The following is a 16884-nucleotide window of genomic DNA, read 5'->3' as shown; positions in this document are numbered from 1 at the left end:
GAGAGAGGAGAGAGAATGGACCGAGTTGCGAGGAGAGAGGAGAGAGGCCGGACCGAGTTGCGGGGAGAGAGGAGAGAGTCTGGACTGAGTTGGGGGAGAGAGGAGAGAGTCCGGACCGAGTTGGGGGAGAGAGGAGACAGTCTGGACTGAGTTGCAGGGAGAGAGGAGAGAGTCCGGACCGAGTTGCCGGGAGAAAGTCCGGACTGAGTTGCGGGGAGAGAGGAGAGAGTCCAGACCGAGTTGCGGGGAGAGAGGAGAGAGTCCGGACCGAGTTTCGGGGAGACAGTCCGGACCGAGTTGGGGGAGAGAGGAGAGAGACCGGACCGAGTTGGGGGAGAGAGCAGAGAGTCTGGACCGAGTTGGGGGGAGAGAGGAGAGAGTCTGGACCGAGTTGCGGGGAGAGAGGAGAGAGAATGGACCGAGTTGCGGGGAGAGAGGAGAGAGTTGGGACCGAGTTGGGGGAGAGAGGAGAGAGTCTGGACCGAGTTGCGGGGAGAGAGGAGAGTGTCTGAACTGAGTTGGGGGAGAGAGTAGAGAGTCCGGACCGAGTTGGGGGAGAGAGGAGAGAGTCTGGACCGAGTTGGGGGAGAGAGGAGAGAGTCCGGACCGAGTTGCGGGGAGAGAGGAGAGAGTCCGGACCGAGTTGCGGGGAGAGAGGAGACAGTCCGGACCGAGTTGCGGGAGAGAGGAGAGAATCCGGACCGAGTTGCGGGGAGAGAGGAGAGAGTCCGGACCGAGTTGCGGGGAGAGAGGAGACAGTCCGGACCGAGTTGCGGGGAGAGAGGAGAGACTCCGGTCCGAGTTGCGGGGAGAGAGGAGAGAGTCCGGACCGAGTTGCCGTGAAAGAGGAGACAGTCCGGACCGAGTCGCGGGGAGAGAGGAGAGAGTCCGGACCGAGTTGGGGGAGAGAGGAGAGAGTCTGGACCGAGTTGGGGGAGAGAGGAGAGAGTCCGGACCGAGTTGCGGGGAGAGAGGAGAGAGTCCGGACCGAGTTGCGGGGAGAGAGGAGACAGTCCGGACCGAGTTGCGGGAGAGAGGAGAGAATCCGGACCGAGTTGCGGGGAGAGAGGAGAGAGTCCGGACCGAGTTGCGGGGAGAGAGGAGACAGTCCGGACCGAGTTGCGGGGACAGAGGAGAGAGTCCGGACCGAGTTGCGGGGAGAGAGGAGAGAGTCCGGACCGAGTTGCCGTGAAAGAGGAGACAGTCCGGACTGAGTTGCGGGTAGAGAGGAGAGAGTCTGGACCGAGTTGGGGGAGATAGGAGAGAGTCCGGACCGAGTTGCGGGGAGAGAGGAGAGAGGCCGGACCGAGTTGCGGGGAGAGAGGAGAGAGTCTGGACTGAGTTGGGGGAGAGAGGAGAGAGTCCGGACCGAGTTGGGGGAGAGAGGAGACAGTCTGGACTGAGTTGCAGGGAGAGAGGAGAGAGTCCGGACCGAGTTGCCGGGAGAAAGTCCGGACTGAGTTGCGGGGAGAGAGGAGAGAGGCCGGACCGAGTTGCCGGGAGAGAGGAGAGAGTCCGGACACAGTTGCGGGGAGCGAGGAGAGAGTCCGGACACAGTTGCGGGGAGCGAGGAGAGAGTCCGGAACGAGTTGCGGGGAGAGAGGAGAGAGTCTGGACAGAGTTGAGGGGAGAGAGGAGAGAGTCTGGACCGAGTTGCGGGGAGAGAGGAGACAGTCCGGACCGAGTTGCGGGGAGATGGGAGACAGTCCGGACCGAGTTGCGGGGAGATGGGAGACAGTCAGGACCGAGTTTCGGGGAGACAGTCCGGACCGAGATGCAAGGAGACAGTCCGGACCGAGTTGCGGGGAGAGAGGAGACAGTCCGGACCGAGTTGGGGGAGAGAGGAGAGAGTCCGTACAGAGTTGGGGGAGAGAGGAGAGAGTCCGGACACAGTTGCGGGGAGAGAGGAGAGAGTCCGGACCGAGTTGTGGGGAGAGAGGAGACAGTCTGGACCGAGTTGGGGGAGAGAGGAGAGAGTCCGGACCGAGTTGGGGGAGAGAGGAGAGAGTCCGGACCAAGTTGCGGGGAGAGAGGAGAGAGTCCGGACCCAGTTGCGGGGAGAGAGGAGACAGTCCGGACCGAGTTGGGGGAGAGAGGAGAGAGTCCGGACCAAGTTGCGGGGAGAGAGGAGAGAGTCCGGACCGAGTTGCGGGGAGAGAGGAGACAGTCCGGACCGAGTTGCCAGGAGAGAGGAGAGAGTCCAGACCGAGTTGCGGGGAGAGAGGAGAGAGTCCGGACACAGTTGCGGGGAGAGAGGAGACAGTCCGGACCGAGTTGCGGGGAGAGAGTCTGGACGGAGTTGGGGGAGAGAGCAGACATTCCGGACCGAGATGCGGGGAGTGAGGAGAGAGTCCGGACCGAGTTGCGGGGAGAGAGGAGAGTGTCCGGACCGAGATGCGGGGAGAGGGGAGAGGGTCCGGACCGAGTTGCGGGGAGAGAGGAGAGAGTCCGGTCCGAGTTGCGAGGAGAGAGGAGAGAGTCCGGACTGAGTTGCGGGGAGAGAGGAGAGAGTCTGGACCGAGTTGCGGAGAGAGGAGAGAGTCTGGACCGAGTTGGGGGGAGAGGGGTGAGAGTGCGGACCGAGTTGGGGGAGAGAGGAAACAGTCTGGACCGAGTTGCAGGGAGAGAGGAGTGAGTCCGGACAGAGTTGCGGGGAGAGAGGAGAGAGTCCGGACCGAGTTGCGGGAGAGAGGAGAGAATCCGGACCGAGTTGCGGGGAGAGAGGAGAGAGTCCGGACCGAGTTGCGGGGAGAGAGGAGACAGTCCGGACCGAGTTGCGGGGAGAGAGGAGAGAGTCCGGACCGAGTTGCCGTGAAAGAGGAGACAGTCCGGACTGAGTTGCGGGTAGAGTGGAGAGAGTCTGGACCGAGTTGGGGGAGAGAGGAGAGAGTCCGGACCGAGTCGCGGGGAGAGAGGAGAGAGTCCGGACCGAGTTGTGGGGAGAGAGGAGAGAGTCTGGACCGAGTTGGGGGGAGAGGGGAGAGAGTCCGGACCGAGTTGGGGGAGAGAGGAGACAGTCTGGACCGAGTTGCAGGGAGAGAGGAGAGAGTCCGGATCGAGTTGCGGGGAGAGAGGAGACAGTCCGGACCGAGTTGCGGGAGAGAGGAGAGAATCCGGACCGAGTTGCGGGGAGAGAGGAGAGAGTCCGGACCGAGTTGCGGGGAGAGAGGAGACAGTCCGGACCGAGTTGCGGGGAGAGAGGAGAGACTCCGGTCCGAGTTGCGGGGAGAGAGGAGAGAGTCCGGACCGAGTTGCCGTGAAAGAGGAGACAGTCCGGACCGAGTCGCGGGGAGAGAGGAGAGAGTCCGGACCGAGTTGGGGGAGAGAGGAGAGAGTCTGGACCGAGTTGGGGGAGAGAGGAGAGAGTCCGGACCGAGTTGCGGGGAGAGAGGAGAGAGTCCGGACCGAGTTGCGGGGAGAGAGGAGACAGTCCGGACCGAGTTGCGGGAGAGAGGAGAGAATCCGGACCGAGTTGCGGGGAGAGAGGAGAGAGTCCGGACCGAGTTGCGGGGAGAGAGGAGACAGTCCGGACCGAGTTGCGGGGACAGAGGAGAGAGTCCGGACCGAGTTGCGGGGAGAGAGGAGAGAGTCCGGACCGAGTTGCCGTGAAAGAGGAGACAGTCCGGACTGAGTTGCGGGTAGAGAGGAGAGAGTCTGGACCGAGTTGGGGGAGATAGGAGAGAGTCCGGACCGAGTTGCGGGGAGAGAGGAGAGAGGCCGGACCGAGTTGCGGGGAGAGAGGAGAGAGTCTGGACTGAGTTGGGGGAGAGAGGAGAGAGTCCGGACCGAGTTGGGGGAGAGAGGAGACAGTCTGGACTGAGTTGCAGGGAGAGAGGAGAGAGTCCGGACCGAGTTGCCGGGAGAAAGTCCGGACTGAGTTGCGGGGAGAGAGGAGAGAGGCCGGACCGAGTTGCCGGGAGAGAGGAGAGAGTCCGGACACAGTTGCGGGGAGCGAGGAGAGAGTCCGGACACAGTTGCGGGGAGCGAGGAGAGAGTCCGGAACGAGTTGCGGGGAGAGAGGAGAGAGTCTGGACAGAGTTGAGGGGAGAGAGGAGAGAGTCTGGACCGAGTTGCGGGGAGAGAGGAGACAGTCCGGACCGAGTTGCGGGGAGATGGGAGACAGTCCGGACCGAGTTGCGGGGAGATGGGAGACAGTCAGGACCGAGTTTCGGGGAGACAGTCCGGACCGAGATGCAAGGAGACAGTCCGGACCGAGTTGCGGGGAGAGAGGAGACAGTCCGGACCGAGTTGGGGGAGAGAGGAGAGAGTCCGTACAGAGTTGGGGGAGAGAGGAGAGAGTCCGGACACAGTTGCGGGGAGAGAGGAGAGAGTCCGGACCGAGTTGTGGGGAGAGAGGAGACAGTCTGGACCGAGTTGGGGGAGAGAGGAGAGAGTCCGGACCGAGTTGGGGGAGAGAGGAGAGAGTCCGGACCAAGTTGCGGGGAGAGAGGAGAGAGTCCGGACCCAGTTGCGGGGAGAGAGGAGACAGTCCGGACCGAGTTGGGGGAGAGAGGAGAGAGTCCGGACCAAGTTGCGGGGAGAGAGGAGAGAGTCCGGACCGAGTTGCGGGGAGAGAGGAGACAGTCCGGACCGAGTTGCCAGGAGAGAGGAGAGAGTCCAGACCGAGTTGCGGGGAGAGAGGAGAGAGTCCGGACACAGTTGCGGGGAGAGAGGAGACAGTCCGGACCGAGTTGCGGGGAGAGAGTCTGGACGGAGTTGGGGGAGAGAGCAGACATTCCGGACCGAGATGCGGGGAGTGAGGAGAGAGTCCGGACCGAGTTGCGGGGGAGAGAGGAGAGTGTCCGGACCGAGATGCGGGGAGAGGGGAGAGGGTCCGGACCGAGTTGCGGGGAGAGAGGAGAGAGTCCGGTCCGAGTTGCGAGGAGAGAGGAGAGAGTCCGGACTGAGTTGCGGGGAGAGAGGAGAGAGTCTGGACCGAGTTGCGGAGAGAGGAGAGAGTCTGGACCGAGTTGGGGGGAGAGGGGTGAGAGTGCGGACCGAGTTGGGGGAGAGAGGAAACAGTCTGGACCGAGTTGCAGGGAGAGAGGAGTGAGTCCGGACAGAGTTGCGGGGAGAGAGGAGAGAGTCCGGACCGAGTTGCGGGAGAGAGGAGAGAATCCGGACCGAGTTGCGGGGAGAGAGGAGAGAGTCCGGACCGAGTTGCGGGGAGAGAGGAGACAGTCCGGACCGAGTTGCGGGGAGAGAGGAGAGAGTCCGGACCGAGTTGCCGTGAAAGAGGAGACAGTCCGGACTGAGTTGCGGGTAGAGTGGAGAGAGTCTGGACCGAGTTGGGGGAGAGAGGAGAGAGTCCGGACCGAGTCGCGGGGAGAGAGGAGAGAGTCCAGACCGAGTTGTGGGGAGAGAGGAGAGAGTCTGGACCGAGTTGGGGGGAGAGGGGAGAGAGTCCGGACCGAGTTGGGGGAGAGAGGAGACAGTCTGGACCGAGTTGCAGGGAGAGAGGAGAGAGTCCGGATCGAGTTGCCGGGAGAAAGTCCGGACTGAGTTGCGGGGAGAGAGGAGAGAGTCCGGACCGAGTTGCGGGGAGAGAGGAGAGAGTCCGGACCGAGTTTTGGGGAGAGAGGAGAGAGTCTGGACCGAGATGCGAGGAGAGCGGAGAGAGGCCGGACCGAGTTGCGGGTAGAGAGGAGAGAGTCTGGACTGAGTTGGGGGAGAGAGGAGAGAGTCCGGACCGAGTTGGGGGAGAGAGGAGACAGTCTGGACTGAGTTGCAGGGAGAGAGGAGATAGTCCGGACCGAGTTGCCGGGAGAAAGTCTGGACTGAGTTGCGGGGAGAGAGGAGAGAGGCCGGACCGAATTGCGGGGAGAGAGGAGAGAGTCCGGACACAGTTGTGGGGAGAGAGGAGACAGTCCGGACCGAGTTGCGGGGAGAGAGGAGAGAGTCCGGACCGAGTCGCGGGGAGAGAGGAGAGAGTCCGGACCGAGTTGTGGGGAGAGAGGAGAGAGTCTGGACCGAGTTGGGGGGAGAGGGGAGAGAGTCCGGACCGAGTTGGGGGAGAGAGGAGACAGTCTGGACCGAGTTGCAGGGAGAGAGGAGAGAGTCCGGATCGAGTTGCCGGGAGAAAGTCCGGACTGAGTTGCGGGGAGAGAGGAGAGAGTCCGGACCGAGTTGCGGGGAGAGAGGAGAGAGTCCGGACCGAGTTTCGGGGAGAGAGGAGACAGTCTGGACTGAGTTGCAGGGAGAGAGGAGATAGTCCGGACCGAGTTGCCGGGAGAAAGTCTGGACTGAGTTGCGGGGAGAGAGGAGAGAGTCCGGACCGAGTTGTGGGGAGAGAGGAGAGAGTCCGGACACAGTTGGGGGGAGAGGGGAGAGAGTCCGGACCGAGTTGGGGGAGAGAGGAGACAGTCTGGACCGAGTTGCAGGGAGAGAGGAGAGAGTCCGGATCGAGTTGCCGGGAGAAAGTCCGGACTGAGTTGCGGGGAGAGAGGAGAGAGTCCGGACCGAGTTGCGGGGAGAGAGGAGAGAGTCCGGACCGAGTTTCGGGGAGAGAGGAGACAGTCTGGACTGAGTTGCAGGGAGAGAGGAGATAGTCCGGACCGAGTTGCCGGGAGAAAGTCTGGACTGAGTTGCGGGGAGAGAGGAGAGAGTCCGGACCGAGTTGTGGGGAGAGAGGACTGAGTCTGGACCGAGTTGGGGGGAGAGGGGAGAGAGTCCGGACCGAGTTGGGGGAGAGAGGAGACAGTCTGGACCGAGTTGCAGGGAGAGAGGAGAGAGTCCGGATCGAGTTGCCGGGAGAAAGTCCGGACTGAGTTGCGGGGAGAGAGGAGAGAGTCCGGACCGAGTTGCGGGGAGAGAGGAGAGAGTCCGGACCGAGTTTCGGGGAGAGAGGAGACAGTCTGGACTGAGTTGCAGGGAGAGAGGAGATAGTCCGGACCGAGTTGCCGGGAGAAAGTCTGGACTGAGTTGCGGGGAGAGAGGAGAGAGGCCGGACCGAATTGCGGGGAGAGAGGAGAGAGTCCGGACACAGTTGTGGGGAGAGAGGAGACAGTCCGGACCGAGTTGCGGGGAGAGAGGAGAGAGTCCGGACCGAGTTGCCGTGAAAGAGGAGACAGTCCGGACTGAGTTGTGGGTAGAGAGGAGAGAGTCTGGACCGAGTTGAGGGGAGAGAGGAGAGAGTCCGGACCGAGTCGCGGGGAGAGAGGAGAGAGTCCGGACCGAGTTGTGGGGAGAGAGGAGAGAGTCTGGACCGAGTTCGGGGGAGAGGGGAGAGAGTCCGGACCGAGTTGGGGGAGAGAGGAGACAGTCTGGACCGAGTTGCAGGGAGAGAGGAGAGTGTCCGGACCGAGTTGCCGGGAGAAAGTCCGGACTGAGTTGCGGGGAGAGAGGAGAGAGTCCGGACCGAGTTGCGGGGAGAGAGGAGATAGTCCGGACCGAGTTTCGGGGAGAGAGGAGAGAGTCTGGACCGAGTTGCGAGGAGAGAGGAGAGAGGCCGGACCGAGTTGCGGGTAGAGAGGAGAGAGTCTGGACTGAGTTGGGGGAGAGAGGAGAGAGTCCGGACCGAGTTGGGGGAGAGAGGAGACAGTCTGGACTGAGTTGCAGGAAGAGAGGAGAGAGTCCGGACCGAGTTGCCGGGAGAAAGTCCGGACTGAGTTGCGGGGAGAGAGGATAGAGGCCGGACCGAGTTGCGGGGAGAGAGGAGAGAGTCCGGACACTGTTGCGGGGAGCGAGGAGAGAGTCCGGACACAGTTGCGGGGAGCGAGGAGAGAGTCCGGAACGAGTTGCGGGGAGAGAGGAGAGAGTCTGGACTGAGTTGAAGGGAGAGAGGAGAGAGTCTGGACCGAGTTGCGGGGAGAGAGGAGACAGTCCGGACCGAGTTGCGGGGAGATGGGAGACAGTCCGGACCGAGTTGCGGGGAGATGGGAGACAGTCAGGACCGAGTTTCGGGGAGACAGTCCGGACCGAGATGCAAGGAGACAGTCCGGACCGAGTTGCGGGGCGAGAGGAGACAGTCCGGACCGAGTTGGGGGAGAGAGGAGAGAGTCCGTACAGAGTTGGGGGAGAGAGGAGAGAGTCCGGACACAGTTGCGGGGAGAGAGGAGAGAGTCCGGACCGAGTTGAGGGGAGAGAGGAGACAGTCTGGACCGAGTTGGGGGAGAGAGGAGAGAGTCCGGACCGAGTTGGGGGAGAGAGGAGAGAGTCCGGACCAAGTTGCGGGGAGAGAGGAGAGAGTCCGGACCGAGTTGCGGGGAGAGAGGAGACAGTCCGGACCGAGTTGGGGGAGAGAGGAGAGAGTCCGGACCAAGTTGCGGGGAGAGAGGAGAGAGTCCGGACCGAGTTGCGGGGAGAGAGGAGACAGTCCGGACCGAGTTGCCAGGAGAGAGGAGAGAGTCCAGACCGAGTTGCGGGGAGAGAGGAGAGAGTCCGGACACAGTTGCGGGGAGAGAGGAGACAGTCCGGACCGAGTTGCGGGGAGAGAGTCTGGACGGAGTTGGGGGAGAGAGCAGACATTCCGGACCGAGATGCGGGGAGTGAGGAGAGAGTCCGGACCGAGTTGCGGGGAGAGAGGAGAGTGTCCGGACCGAGATTCGGGGAGAGGGGAGAGGGTCCGGACTGAGTTGCGGGGAGAGAGGAGAGAGTCTGGACCGAGTTGCGGAGAGAGGAGAGAGTCTGGACCGAGTTGGGGGGAGAGGGGAGAGAGTGCGGACCGAGTTGGGGGAGAGAGGAAACAGTCTGGACCGAGTTGCAGGGAGAGAGGAGTGAGTCCGGACAGAGTTGCGGGGAGAGAGGAGAGAGTCCGGACCGAGTTTCGGGGAGAGAGGAGAGAGAGTGGACCGAGTTGCGGGGAGTGAGGAGAGAGGCCAGACCGAGTTGCGGGGAGAGAGGAGAGAGTCTGGACTGAGTTGGGGGAGAGAGGAGAGTGTCCAGTCCGAGTTGCGAGGAGAGAGGAGAGAGTCCGGACTGAGTTGCGGGGAGAGAGGAGAGAGTCTGGACCGAGTTGCGGAGAGAGGAGAGAGTCTGGACCGAGTTGGGGGGAGAGGGGAGAGAGTCCGGACCGAGTTGGGGGAGAGAGGAGCGAGGCCGGACCGAGTTGGGGGAGAGAGGAGAGAGTCCGGACCGAGTTGGGGGAGAGAGGAGACAGTCTGGACCGAGTTGCAGGGAGAGAGGAGAGAGTCCGGACCGAGTTGCGGGGAGAGAGGAGAGAGTCTGGACCGAGTTGCGGGGAGTGAGGAGAGAGGCCGGACCGAGTTGCGGGGAGAGAGGAGAGAGTCTGGACTGAGTTGGGGGAGAGAGGAGAGAGTCCGGACCGAGTTGGGGGAGAGAGGAGACAGTCTGGACTGAGTTGCAGGGAGAGAGGAGAGAGTCCGGACCGAGTTGCGGGGAGAGAGGAGAGAGTCCGGACCGAGTTTCGGGGAGAGAGGAGAGAGTCTGGACTGAGTTGGGGGAGAGAGGAGAGAGTCCGGACAGAGTTGGGGGAGAGAGGAGACAGTCTGGACCGAGTTGCAGGGAGAGAGGAGAGAGTCTGGACCGAGTTGCGGGGAGAGAGGAGAGAGTCCGGTCCGAGTTGCGAGGAGAGAGGAGAGAGTCCGGTCCGAGTTGCGAGGAGAGAGGAGAGAGTCCGGACTGAGTTGCGGGGAGAGAGGAGAGAGTCTGGACCGAGTTGCGGGGAGAGAGGAGAGAGTCTGGACCGAGTTGCGGGGAGAGAGGAGACAGTCCGGACCGAGATGCGGGGAGATGGGAGACAGTCCGGACCGAGTTTCGGGAGACAGTCCGGACCGAGATGCAAGGAGACAGTCCGGACCGAGTTGCGAGGAGACAGTCCGGACCGAGTTGGGGGAGAGAGGAGAGAGTCCGGACCGAGTTGGGGGAGAGAGCAGAGATTCTGGACCGATTTGGGGGGAGGCAGGAGAGAGTCTGTACCGAGTTGGGGGTAGAGAGGAGACAGTCCGGACCGAGTTGCGGGGAGAGAGGAGAGAGTTCGGATCGAGTTGGGGGAGAGAGGAGAGAGTCTGGACCGAGTTGCGGGGATAGAGGAGAGAGTCTGGACTGAGTTGGGGGAGAGAGTAGAGAGTCCGGACCGAGTTGGGGGAGAGAGGAGAGAGTCTGGACCGAGTTGGGGGAGAGAGGAGAGAGTCCGGACCGAGTTGCGGGTAGAGAGGAGAGAGTCCGGACCGAGTTGCGGGGAGAGAGTAGACACGGACCGAGTTGCGGGAGAGAGGAGAGAGTCCGGACCGAGTTGCGGGGAGAGAGGAGACAGTCCGGACCGAGTTGCGGGGAGAGAGCAGAGAGTCCGGACCGAGTTGCGGGGAGAGAGGAGAGAGTCCGGACCGAGTTGCGGGGAGAGAGGAGAGAGTCCGGACATAGTTGCGGGGAGAGAGGAGACAGTCCGGACCGAGTTGGGGGAGAGAGGAGAGAGTCCGGACACAGTTGCGGGCAGAGAGCAGACAGTCCGGACCGAGTTGCGGGGAGAGAGCAGAGAGTCCGGACCGAGTTGCGGGGAGAGGGGAGAGAGTCCGGACCGAGTTGCGGGCAGAGAGGAGAGAGTCCGGACACAGTTGCGGAGAGAGAGGAGACAGTCCGGACCGAGTTGCGGGTAGAGAGGAGAGAGTCTGGACCGAGTTGCGGGGAGAGAGGAGAGAGTCCGGACCGAGTTGGGGGAGAGAGCAGAGAGTCTGGACCGAGTTGGGGGGAGAGATGAGAGAGTCTGGACCGAGTTGGGGGGAGAGAGGAGACAGTCCGGACCGAGTTGCGGGGAGAGAGGAGAGAGTTCGGACCGAGTTGGGGGAGAGAGGAGAGAGTCCGGACCGAGTTGGGGGAGAGAGGAGAGAGTCCGGACCGAGTTGCGGGGAGAGAGGAGAGAGTCCGGACCGAGTTGCGGGGAGAGAGGAGAGAGTCCGGACCGAGTTGCGGGGAGAGAGGAGACAGTCTGGACCGAGTTGCCGGGAGAGAGAAGAGAGTCCAGACCGAGTTGCGGGGAGAGAGGAGAGAGTCCGGACACAGTTGCGGGGAGAGAGGAGACAGTCCGGACCGAGTTGTGGGGAGAGAGACTGGACCGAGTTGGGGGAGAGAGCAGACATTCCGGACCGAGTTGTGGGAGAGAGGAGACAGTCCGGACCGAGTTGCGGGGAGAGAGGAGAGAGTCCGGCCCGAGTTGCGGGGAGAGAGGAGAGAGTCCAGACCGAGTTGCGGGAGAGAGGAGAGAGTCCGGTCCGAGTTGCGGGGAGAGAGGGGACTGTCCGGACCGAGTTGCGGGGAGAGAGTAGACAGTCCGGACCGAGTTGGGGGAGAGAGGAGAGAGTCCGGACCGAGTTGCGGGGAGAGAGGAGAGAGTCTGGACTGAGTTGCGGGGAGAGAGGAGAGAGTCCGGTCCAAGTTGTGGGGAGAGAGGACAGAGTCCAGACGCAGTTGCGGGGAGAGAGGAGACTGTCTGGACTGAGTTGTGGGGAGAGAGGAGAGAGTTTGAGCTGAGTTACAGGGAGAGATTAGACAGTCTGGACTGTGTTGCAGTGAGAGAGGAGATGGTCTAGGTTCAGTTACGTGGAGAGTTTAGACAGTCTGTACCGAGTTATAGGGAGAGTTTGGACAGTCTGTACTCTGTACAGGGAGAGATTAGTCTGTCTGGACAGTGTTTCAGTGAGAGATGGGATGGTCTGGACTGTGTTTCAGGGAGATAGGAGACAAACTGGATTGAGTTATAGGGAGACATTAGACAGTTTGAGCTATTTTTCCTCTAATATATGGAAACTGAATCCAAGGAACAAAATTTTAAAGTCAGAGGTGAAAGGTTTTATTCGAAACAGAGGAAATTTTTTTCCACACAGCGGGTGGTGGATAAATAGAAGCAGCTGTCAGAGGAAGTGCTGCAAGCAGGTTCAGTATGTTAGATACATTGAAGGAATCTCCTCAGGGATTTGGATTACAAGAGTTTCGAAGGATATGGGTCAACCAGTGGGAAATGGAATTATCTTGACTGTATATCTTGGTCAGCCTGAATATGGATGGTCTGGAGGGCAGTTCATTGTTCTGCACGTCTCTGATTTGATGATGGAGTTAATTTAATCAATTAGTCTGGTTGTTTCTGTTGACAATTCCCACCGCACTCTCTCCTGGGACATGTTGCAATCACATTCTGAGGATTAGACTGTGGCAGATGTAGGAGTCCAGCTCATTGGTTGGCCATCAGTGGAGAACACGGTAAGGTTACCAGGAGCAATAAGTGAAAGGGAGTAGTGGGAATGGTCAGGAAGTCAAGGATCCGAGAGTGGAAACTGAGGGATGGTGAATAAGTGCCCAAAGGGAATATGATATTATTGTGCACCATGGTAGGTTATATGTCAGAGCATCGGTCATCTGCTTGGTCAGATGAAGGGTCAAGAGATCAACAGCTGAAAGGCTGAAGGGCTGTCCAGTTAGTGGGGTCAAGGATGAAGAGTGGGGGGAGGGGATGAGCTAGAGAAGAAAAATCGAAGAGTCAATGATCGAAATTTTTGCAAGGTTCCAGGGTCAAAGGGCAAGGGAGTTGTAAGTTTGACGGGTTGGGGGTTGGGGTTTGGCAGGAAGAAATTCATCAGCAGTGAGATCTAAGGCAGTGGGTCATCATTTTGATTGGGTGAGGGGCATAGGTCCTTAGTGGGTCATTATTTTAAAAGGTAGGGTTCAGAGGCTGAGGGGCAGATCATAGGAAGGTTGTGCAGTTAGCTTGGAGTTCAATAAAAGAATCTGGAGGTTGCAGAGCTTGTATACAGAAAGAGGGTTTGGAGATGAAAGGGCAGGGTCCAGAGGTGAAGTTGCAGGGTTCACTCACACTCTGCTATGGTAGTGATGGACCACCCTCTTGCAGTTTGCTTCAAGACCCCCGCACACACCACAAGAACTGTAGCGCTTCCTGGAGCCAATCAGCCCATCACAGCCGGTCTTCACACACTGGCTCCGCACACACACAGCATTGCTGTGTGGGAAACACTGCGTCCCATCCTTCACCTGCAGAAAGTTGGGGCAAAGAGCAAAGGTCAGCCTCGGGTTACATAGTGAGCAGAGGTCAGTCTCAGGTTACATAGTGAGCAGAGGTCAGCCTCGGGTTACATAGTGAGCAGAGGTCAGTCTCGGGTTACATAGTGAGCAGAGGTCAGCCTCGGGTTACATAGTGAGCAGAGGTCAGTCTCGGGTTACATAGTGAGCAGAGGTCAGCCTCGGGTTACATAGTGAGCAGAGGTCAGCCTCGGGTTACATAGTGAGCAGAGGTCATGCAGAGGGTTACATAGTGAGCAGAGGTCATGCAGAGGGCAGGCATGAAGTTACACATAGAAGTGAGGTTAGTTGTGAGGTCGCAAAGACAGGAGTGGGAATCCATGGGTTCATTTGCAAGGTGAGAGGTCAGTGTTTGGACCAAGGGATCGGGTCACTGAGGATCAGACATCCAGGCCACTCAGCGTGAGGTTTAGTATGACCCGCATATGTCGTGAAATTTGTTGTCTTTGCAGCAACAGTAGAACATAATACAGTACATAATAATAGAAAAACACCATGAATTTCTTTCAGTATATATAATGGTTAAATTAAATAAGTAGAGCAAAAATAAAAATCAAAAAGTGATGTGGTAGTGTTCGTGGGTTCAATGTCCATTGAGAGGGGAAGAAGCAGTTCCTTTAACATTGTAGGTGTGTCTCAGGCTCCTGTACCACCTCCTTCAATGAGAACGTGGCATGTCCTGGGTGATTTCAATCCTTAATGATGGACGTTGCCATTTTGAGGCACTGCTCCTTCAAGATGTCCTGGACACTGGAGGCTAGTGCCCATGATGGAGCTGACTGAGTTCACAACTCTCTGCAGTTGATTGCAATCCTGTGCAGTAGTCCCCCCACTCCCACACCTCCCCTCACTCAATACCAGACGGTGATGCAGCCAGTTACAATGCTCTCCATGGTACATCTGTAGAAATCTCTGAATGTCTTTGATGGCAAACCAAATCTCTTCAAACTCCCAATGAAATATAGTTGCTGTTGGACCTTCATTACAGCTTCATCAATATGTTGGGCTCAGGATAGATCCCCAGGAACTTGAAATTGCTCACTCTTTCCATTTCTGATCCCTCTGTGAGGACTGGTGTGTGTTCCCTTGTCTTAACCTTTCGGAAGTCCATAATTAGTTCTTTGGTCTTACTGACGTTGGGTGCAAGGTTGTTGCTGTGACACCCTTCAACTAGGTGATATATCTCACTCCTGTATGCCCTCTCATCACCATCTGAAATAGTTGTGTTGTCAGCAAATTTATAGATGGCATCTGGGATTTGAGCCGTGCCTAGCCACACAATCATTGGTGGAGAGAGAGCAGAGCAGTAAGCTGAGCAAGCATCCAGAGGTGTGCCCTGAGATTGTCAGCGAGGTGGTGATGTTATTTCTGATCCACACAGATTGTGGTCTTCTGGTTAGGAAGTGGAGGATCCAGTTACAGAGGGAGGTACAGAAAATGAGGGTCTGGAGCTTTTTGATCAGAACTGTAGAAGAAGCTGTTGGGATCGCCCATGGGGGCATCAGCAGGGAGTCACAAGGGTGGGGGAAGGTGTAGCCAGAAAGAGGCACTTGTTGACTCTGCTTTGGTGCTGCATTGACCCAGTGTTGACGTGTCTTGACCCAACGTGGTGGTATGGTGGTGGAGCTGCGTTGTTCTGGAAAGAACACTACAGCACAGAAAACAGGCCATTCGGCCCTTCTGGTCTCTGCCGAAACTTTATTCTGCTAGTTCCATTAACCTGCACCCAGTCCATAACCCTCCAGACCTCTCCCATCCATGTAGCCATCCAATTTATTCTTAAAACTTAAGAGTGAGCCCACATTTACCACGTCAGATGGTAGCTCGTTCCACAGTCCCACCCCTCTCTGAGTGAAGTAATTCCCCCTAATGCTCCCCCTAAACCTTTTCCCTCTCACCCTAAAGCCATGTCCTCTTGTATTTATCTCTCCAAGTCTAAGTGGAAAGAGCCTACTCGCATTTACTCTGTCTATACCCCTCATAATTTTGTAAACCTCTATCAAATTCCCCCTCATTCTTCTATGCTCCAAGGAATAAAGTCCTAACCTGTTTAATCTTTCCCTGTAACTCAACTCCTGAAGACCCAGCATCATCGTAGTAAATCTTCTCTGCACTCTTTCAATCTTACTGATATCCTTCCTATAGTTAGGTAACCAGAACTGCACACAATACTCCAAATTTGACCTCACCAATGTCTTATACAACCTCATCATAACATCCCAACTCCTATACTCAATACAACACACACAAAATGCTGGTGGAACACAGCAGGTCAGGCAGCATCTATAAGGAGAAGCACTGTCAACGTTTCGGGCTGAGACCTTCACATTAGGATCTCGGCCCGAAACGTTGACAGTGCTTCTCCTTATAGATGCTGCCTGACCTGCTGTGTTCCACCAGCATTTTGTGTGTGTTGTTTGAATTTTCAGCATCTGCAGATTTCCTCATGTTTGCTCCTATACTCAGTACTTTGATTTATGAATGCCAGGATGCCAAAGGCCTTCTTTACGACCCTGTCTACCTGTGACGCCACTTTCAGGGAATTATGTATCTGAACTCCCAGATCCCTTTGTTCCTCCACACGCCTCAGTGCCCTACCATTTACTGTGTATGTCCTACCTTGATTTGTCCTTCCAAAATGCAACACCTCACACTTGTCTGCATTAAGTTCCATCTGCCATTTTCTGGCCCATTTTTCCAGTTGGTTCAGATCCCTCTGCAAGCTTTGAAAGACATCCTTGCTGTCCACAACGCCTCCAATCTTAGTGTCATCAGCAAGCTTGCTGATCCAGTTTACCACATTATCATCTAGAAGATATAGACAACAAACAACAATGGTTCCAGCACAGATCCCTGAGTCACAGGCCTCCAGTCTGAGAAGCAATCATTCACTACCACTCTCTGTCTCTGTCCCACACAATCAATTTTGAATCCAGTTTACAACTTCTCCATGGACACCTAGCATCTGAACCTTCTGAACTAACCTCCCATGTGAACCTTGTCAAAGGCCTTACTAAAGTCCATGTAGACAACAGCCTTTCCTTTATCTACTTTCTTGGTAACCTCCTCGAAAAACTCTACAAGATTTGTTAAACACGATCTACCATGCACAAAGCCATGCTCACTATCCTTAATCAGCTTTGGCTATCCAAATACTTGTATATCTGACCTTGCAGAACACCTTCCAAAAATTTACCTACTACTCATGTCAGGTTCACTGGCCTGTAATTACCTAGTTTACCTTTGGAGCCCTTTTTAAACAACGGAACATGAGTTACCCTCCAATCCTCTGGCATCGCACCCGTTGCTAAAGACATATTAAATATTTCTGCCAGGGCCCCTGCAATTTCTACACCAGTCTCTCTCAAGGTCCGAGGGAATATCATGTCAGCCCCGGGGCATTTATCTACCTTTATTCACTGTAAGGCATCAAGCACCTCCTCCTCTTTAATCTCTATATATTCCATGACACTACTACTTGTTTCCTTTCCTTCTGTATACGCTATGCCAGTTTCCTGAGCTGTGTGCACACATCCACTGATGCTTCTGGACACATCAGTGATGTTTCTGGAATCATCGGGTGTTTCAGGTCTTTCAACATCATACACCCTCCTCCAGGTGACCCAGCTGGGGCTGATCAGACCCCAGCTTGTGTCCAGATGGCTAGCTACGCATGACTCCATGGCTCCCCTCTCTTTAGCCACAGCCATCTTGAGGCCCTCTCTGCCACATCGGTGGTACTGCGGATGGCTCTCCTCTTCCTCTCCCTCGATGCCCAAATTGCTGTAGGCTCTGGCTAAGGAACGGGCTGCGAATCCCCTACAACCAACCTCCACTGGGAGACACCTCGCTCTCCATCCAGCCTGCTGGCAGCTGCTGACCAGTCCTGCGTACTTCGAT

The 16884-nt window shown here is 57.6% G+C and overlaps 1 protein-coding gene across 1 annotated transcript in view; it reads right to left on the bottom strand.

The window, feature by feature from the left end:
- LOC140717075 (A disintegrin and metalloproteinase with thrombospondin motifs 5-like) overlaps positions 1-16884 on the bottom strand; it is a 55076-nt gene that overhangs the window by 25405 nt on the left and 12787 nt on the right. Inside the window, exon 5 of the mRNA XM_073030254.1 lies at positions 12761-12936. Within this exon, the coding sequence (XP_072886355.1) occupies positions 12761-12936 (176 nt within the window). The remainder of the gene's footprint in view (positions 1-12760; positions 12937-16884) is intronic.

Source organism: Hemitrygon akajei, chromosome 27, assembly GCF_048418815.1.
Source record: "Hemitrygon akajei chromosome 27, sHemAka1.3, whole genome shotgun sequence".
NCBI classification, from domain to species: Eukaryota; Metazoa; Chordata; class Chondrichthyes; order Myliobatiformes; family Dasyatidae; genus Hemitrygon; species Hemitrygon akajei.
The sequence above is the reverse complement of the archived record's forward strand: the minus strand, read 5'-3'. Positions and strand labels throughout refer to the sequence as shown.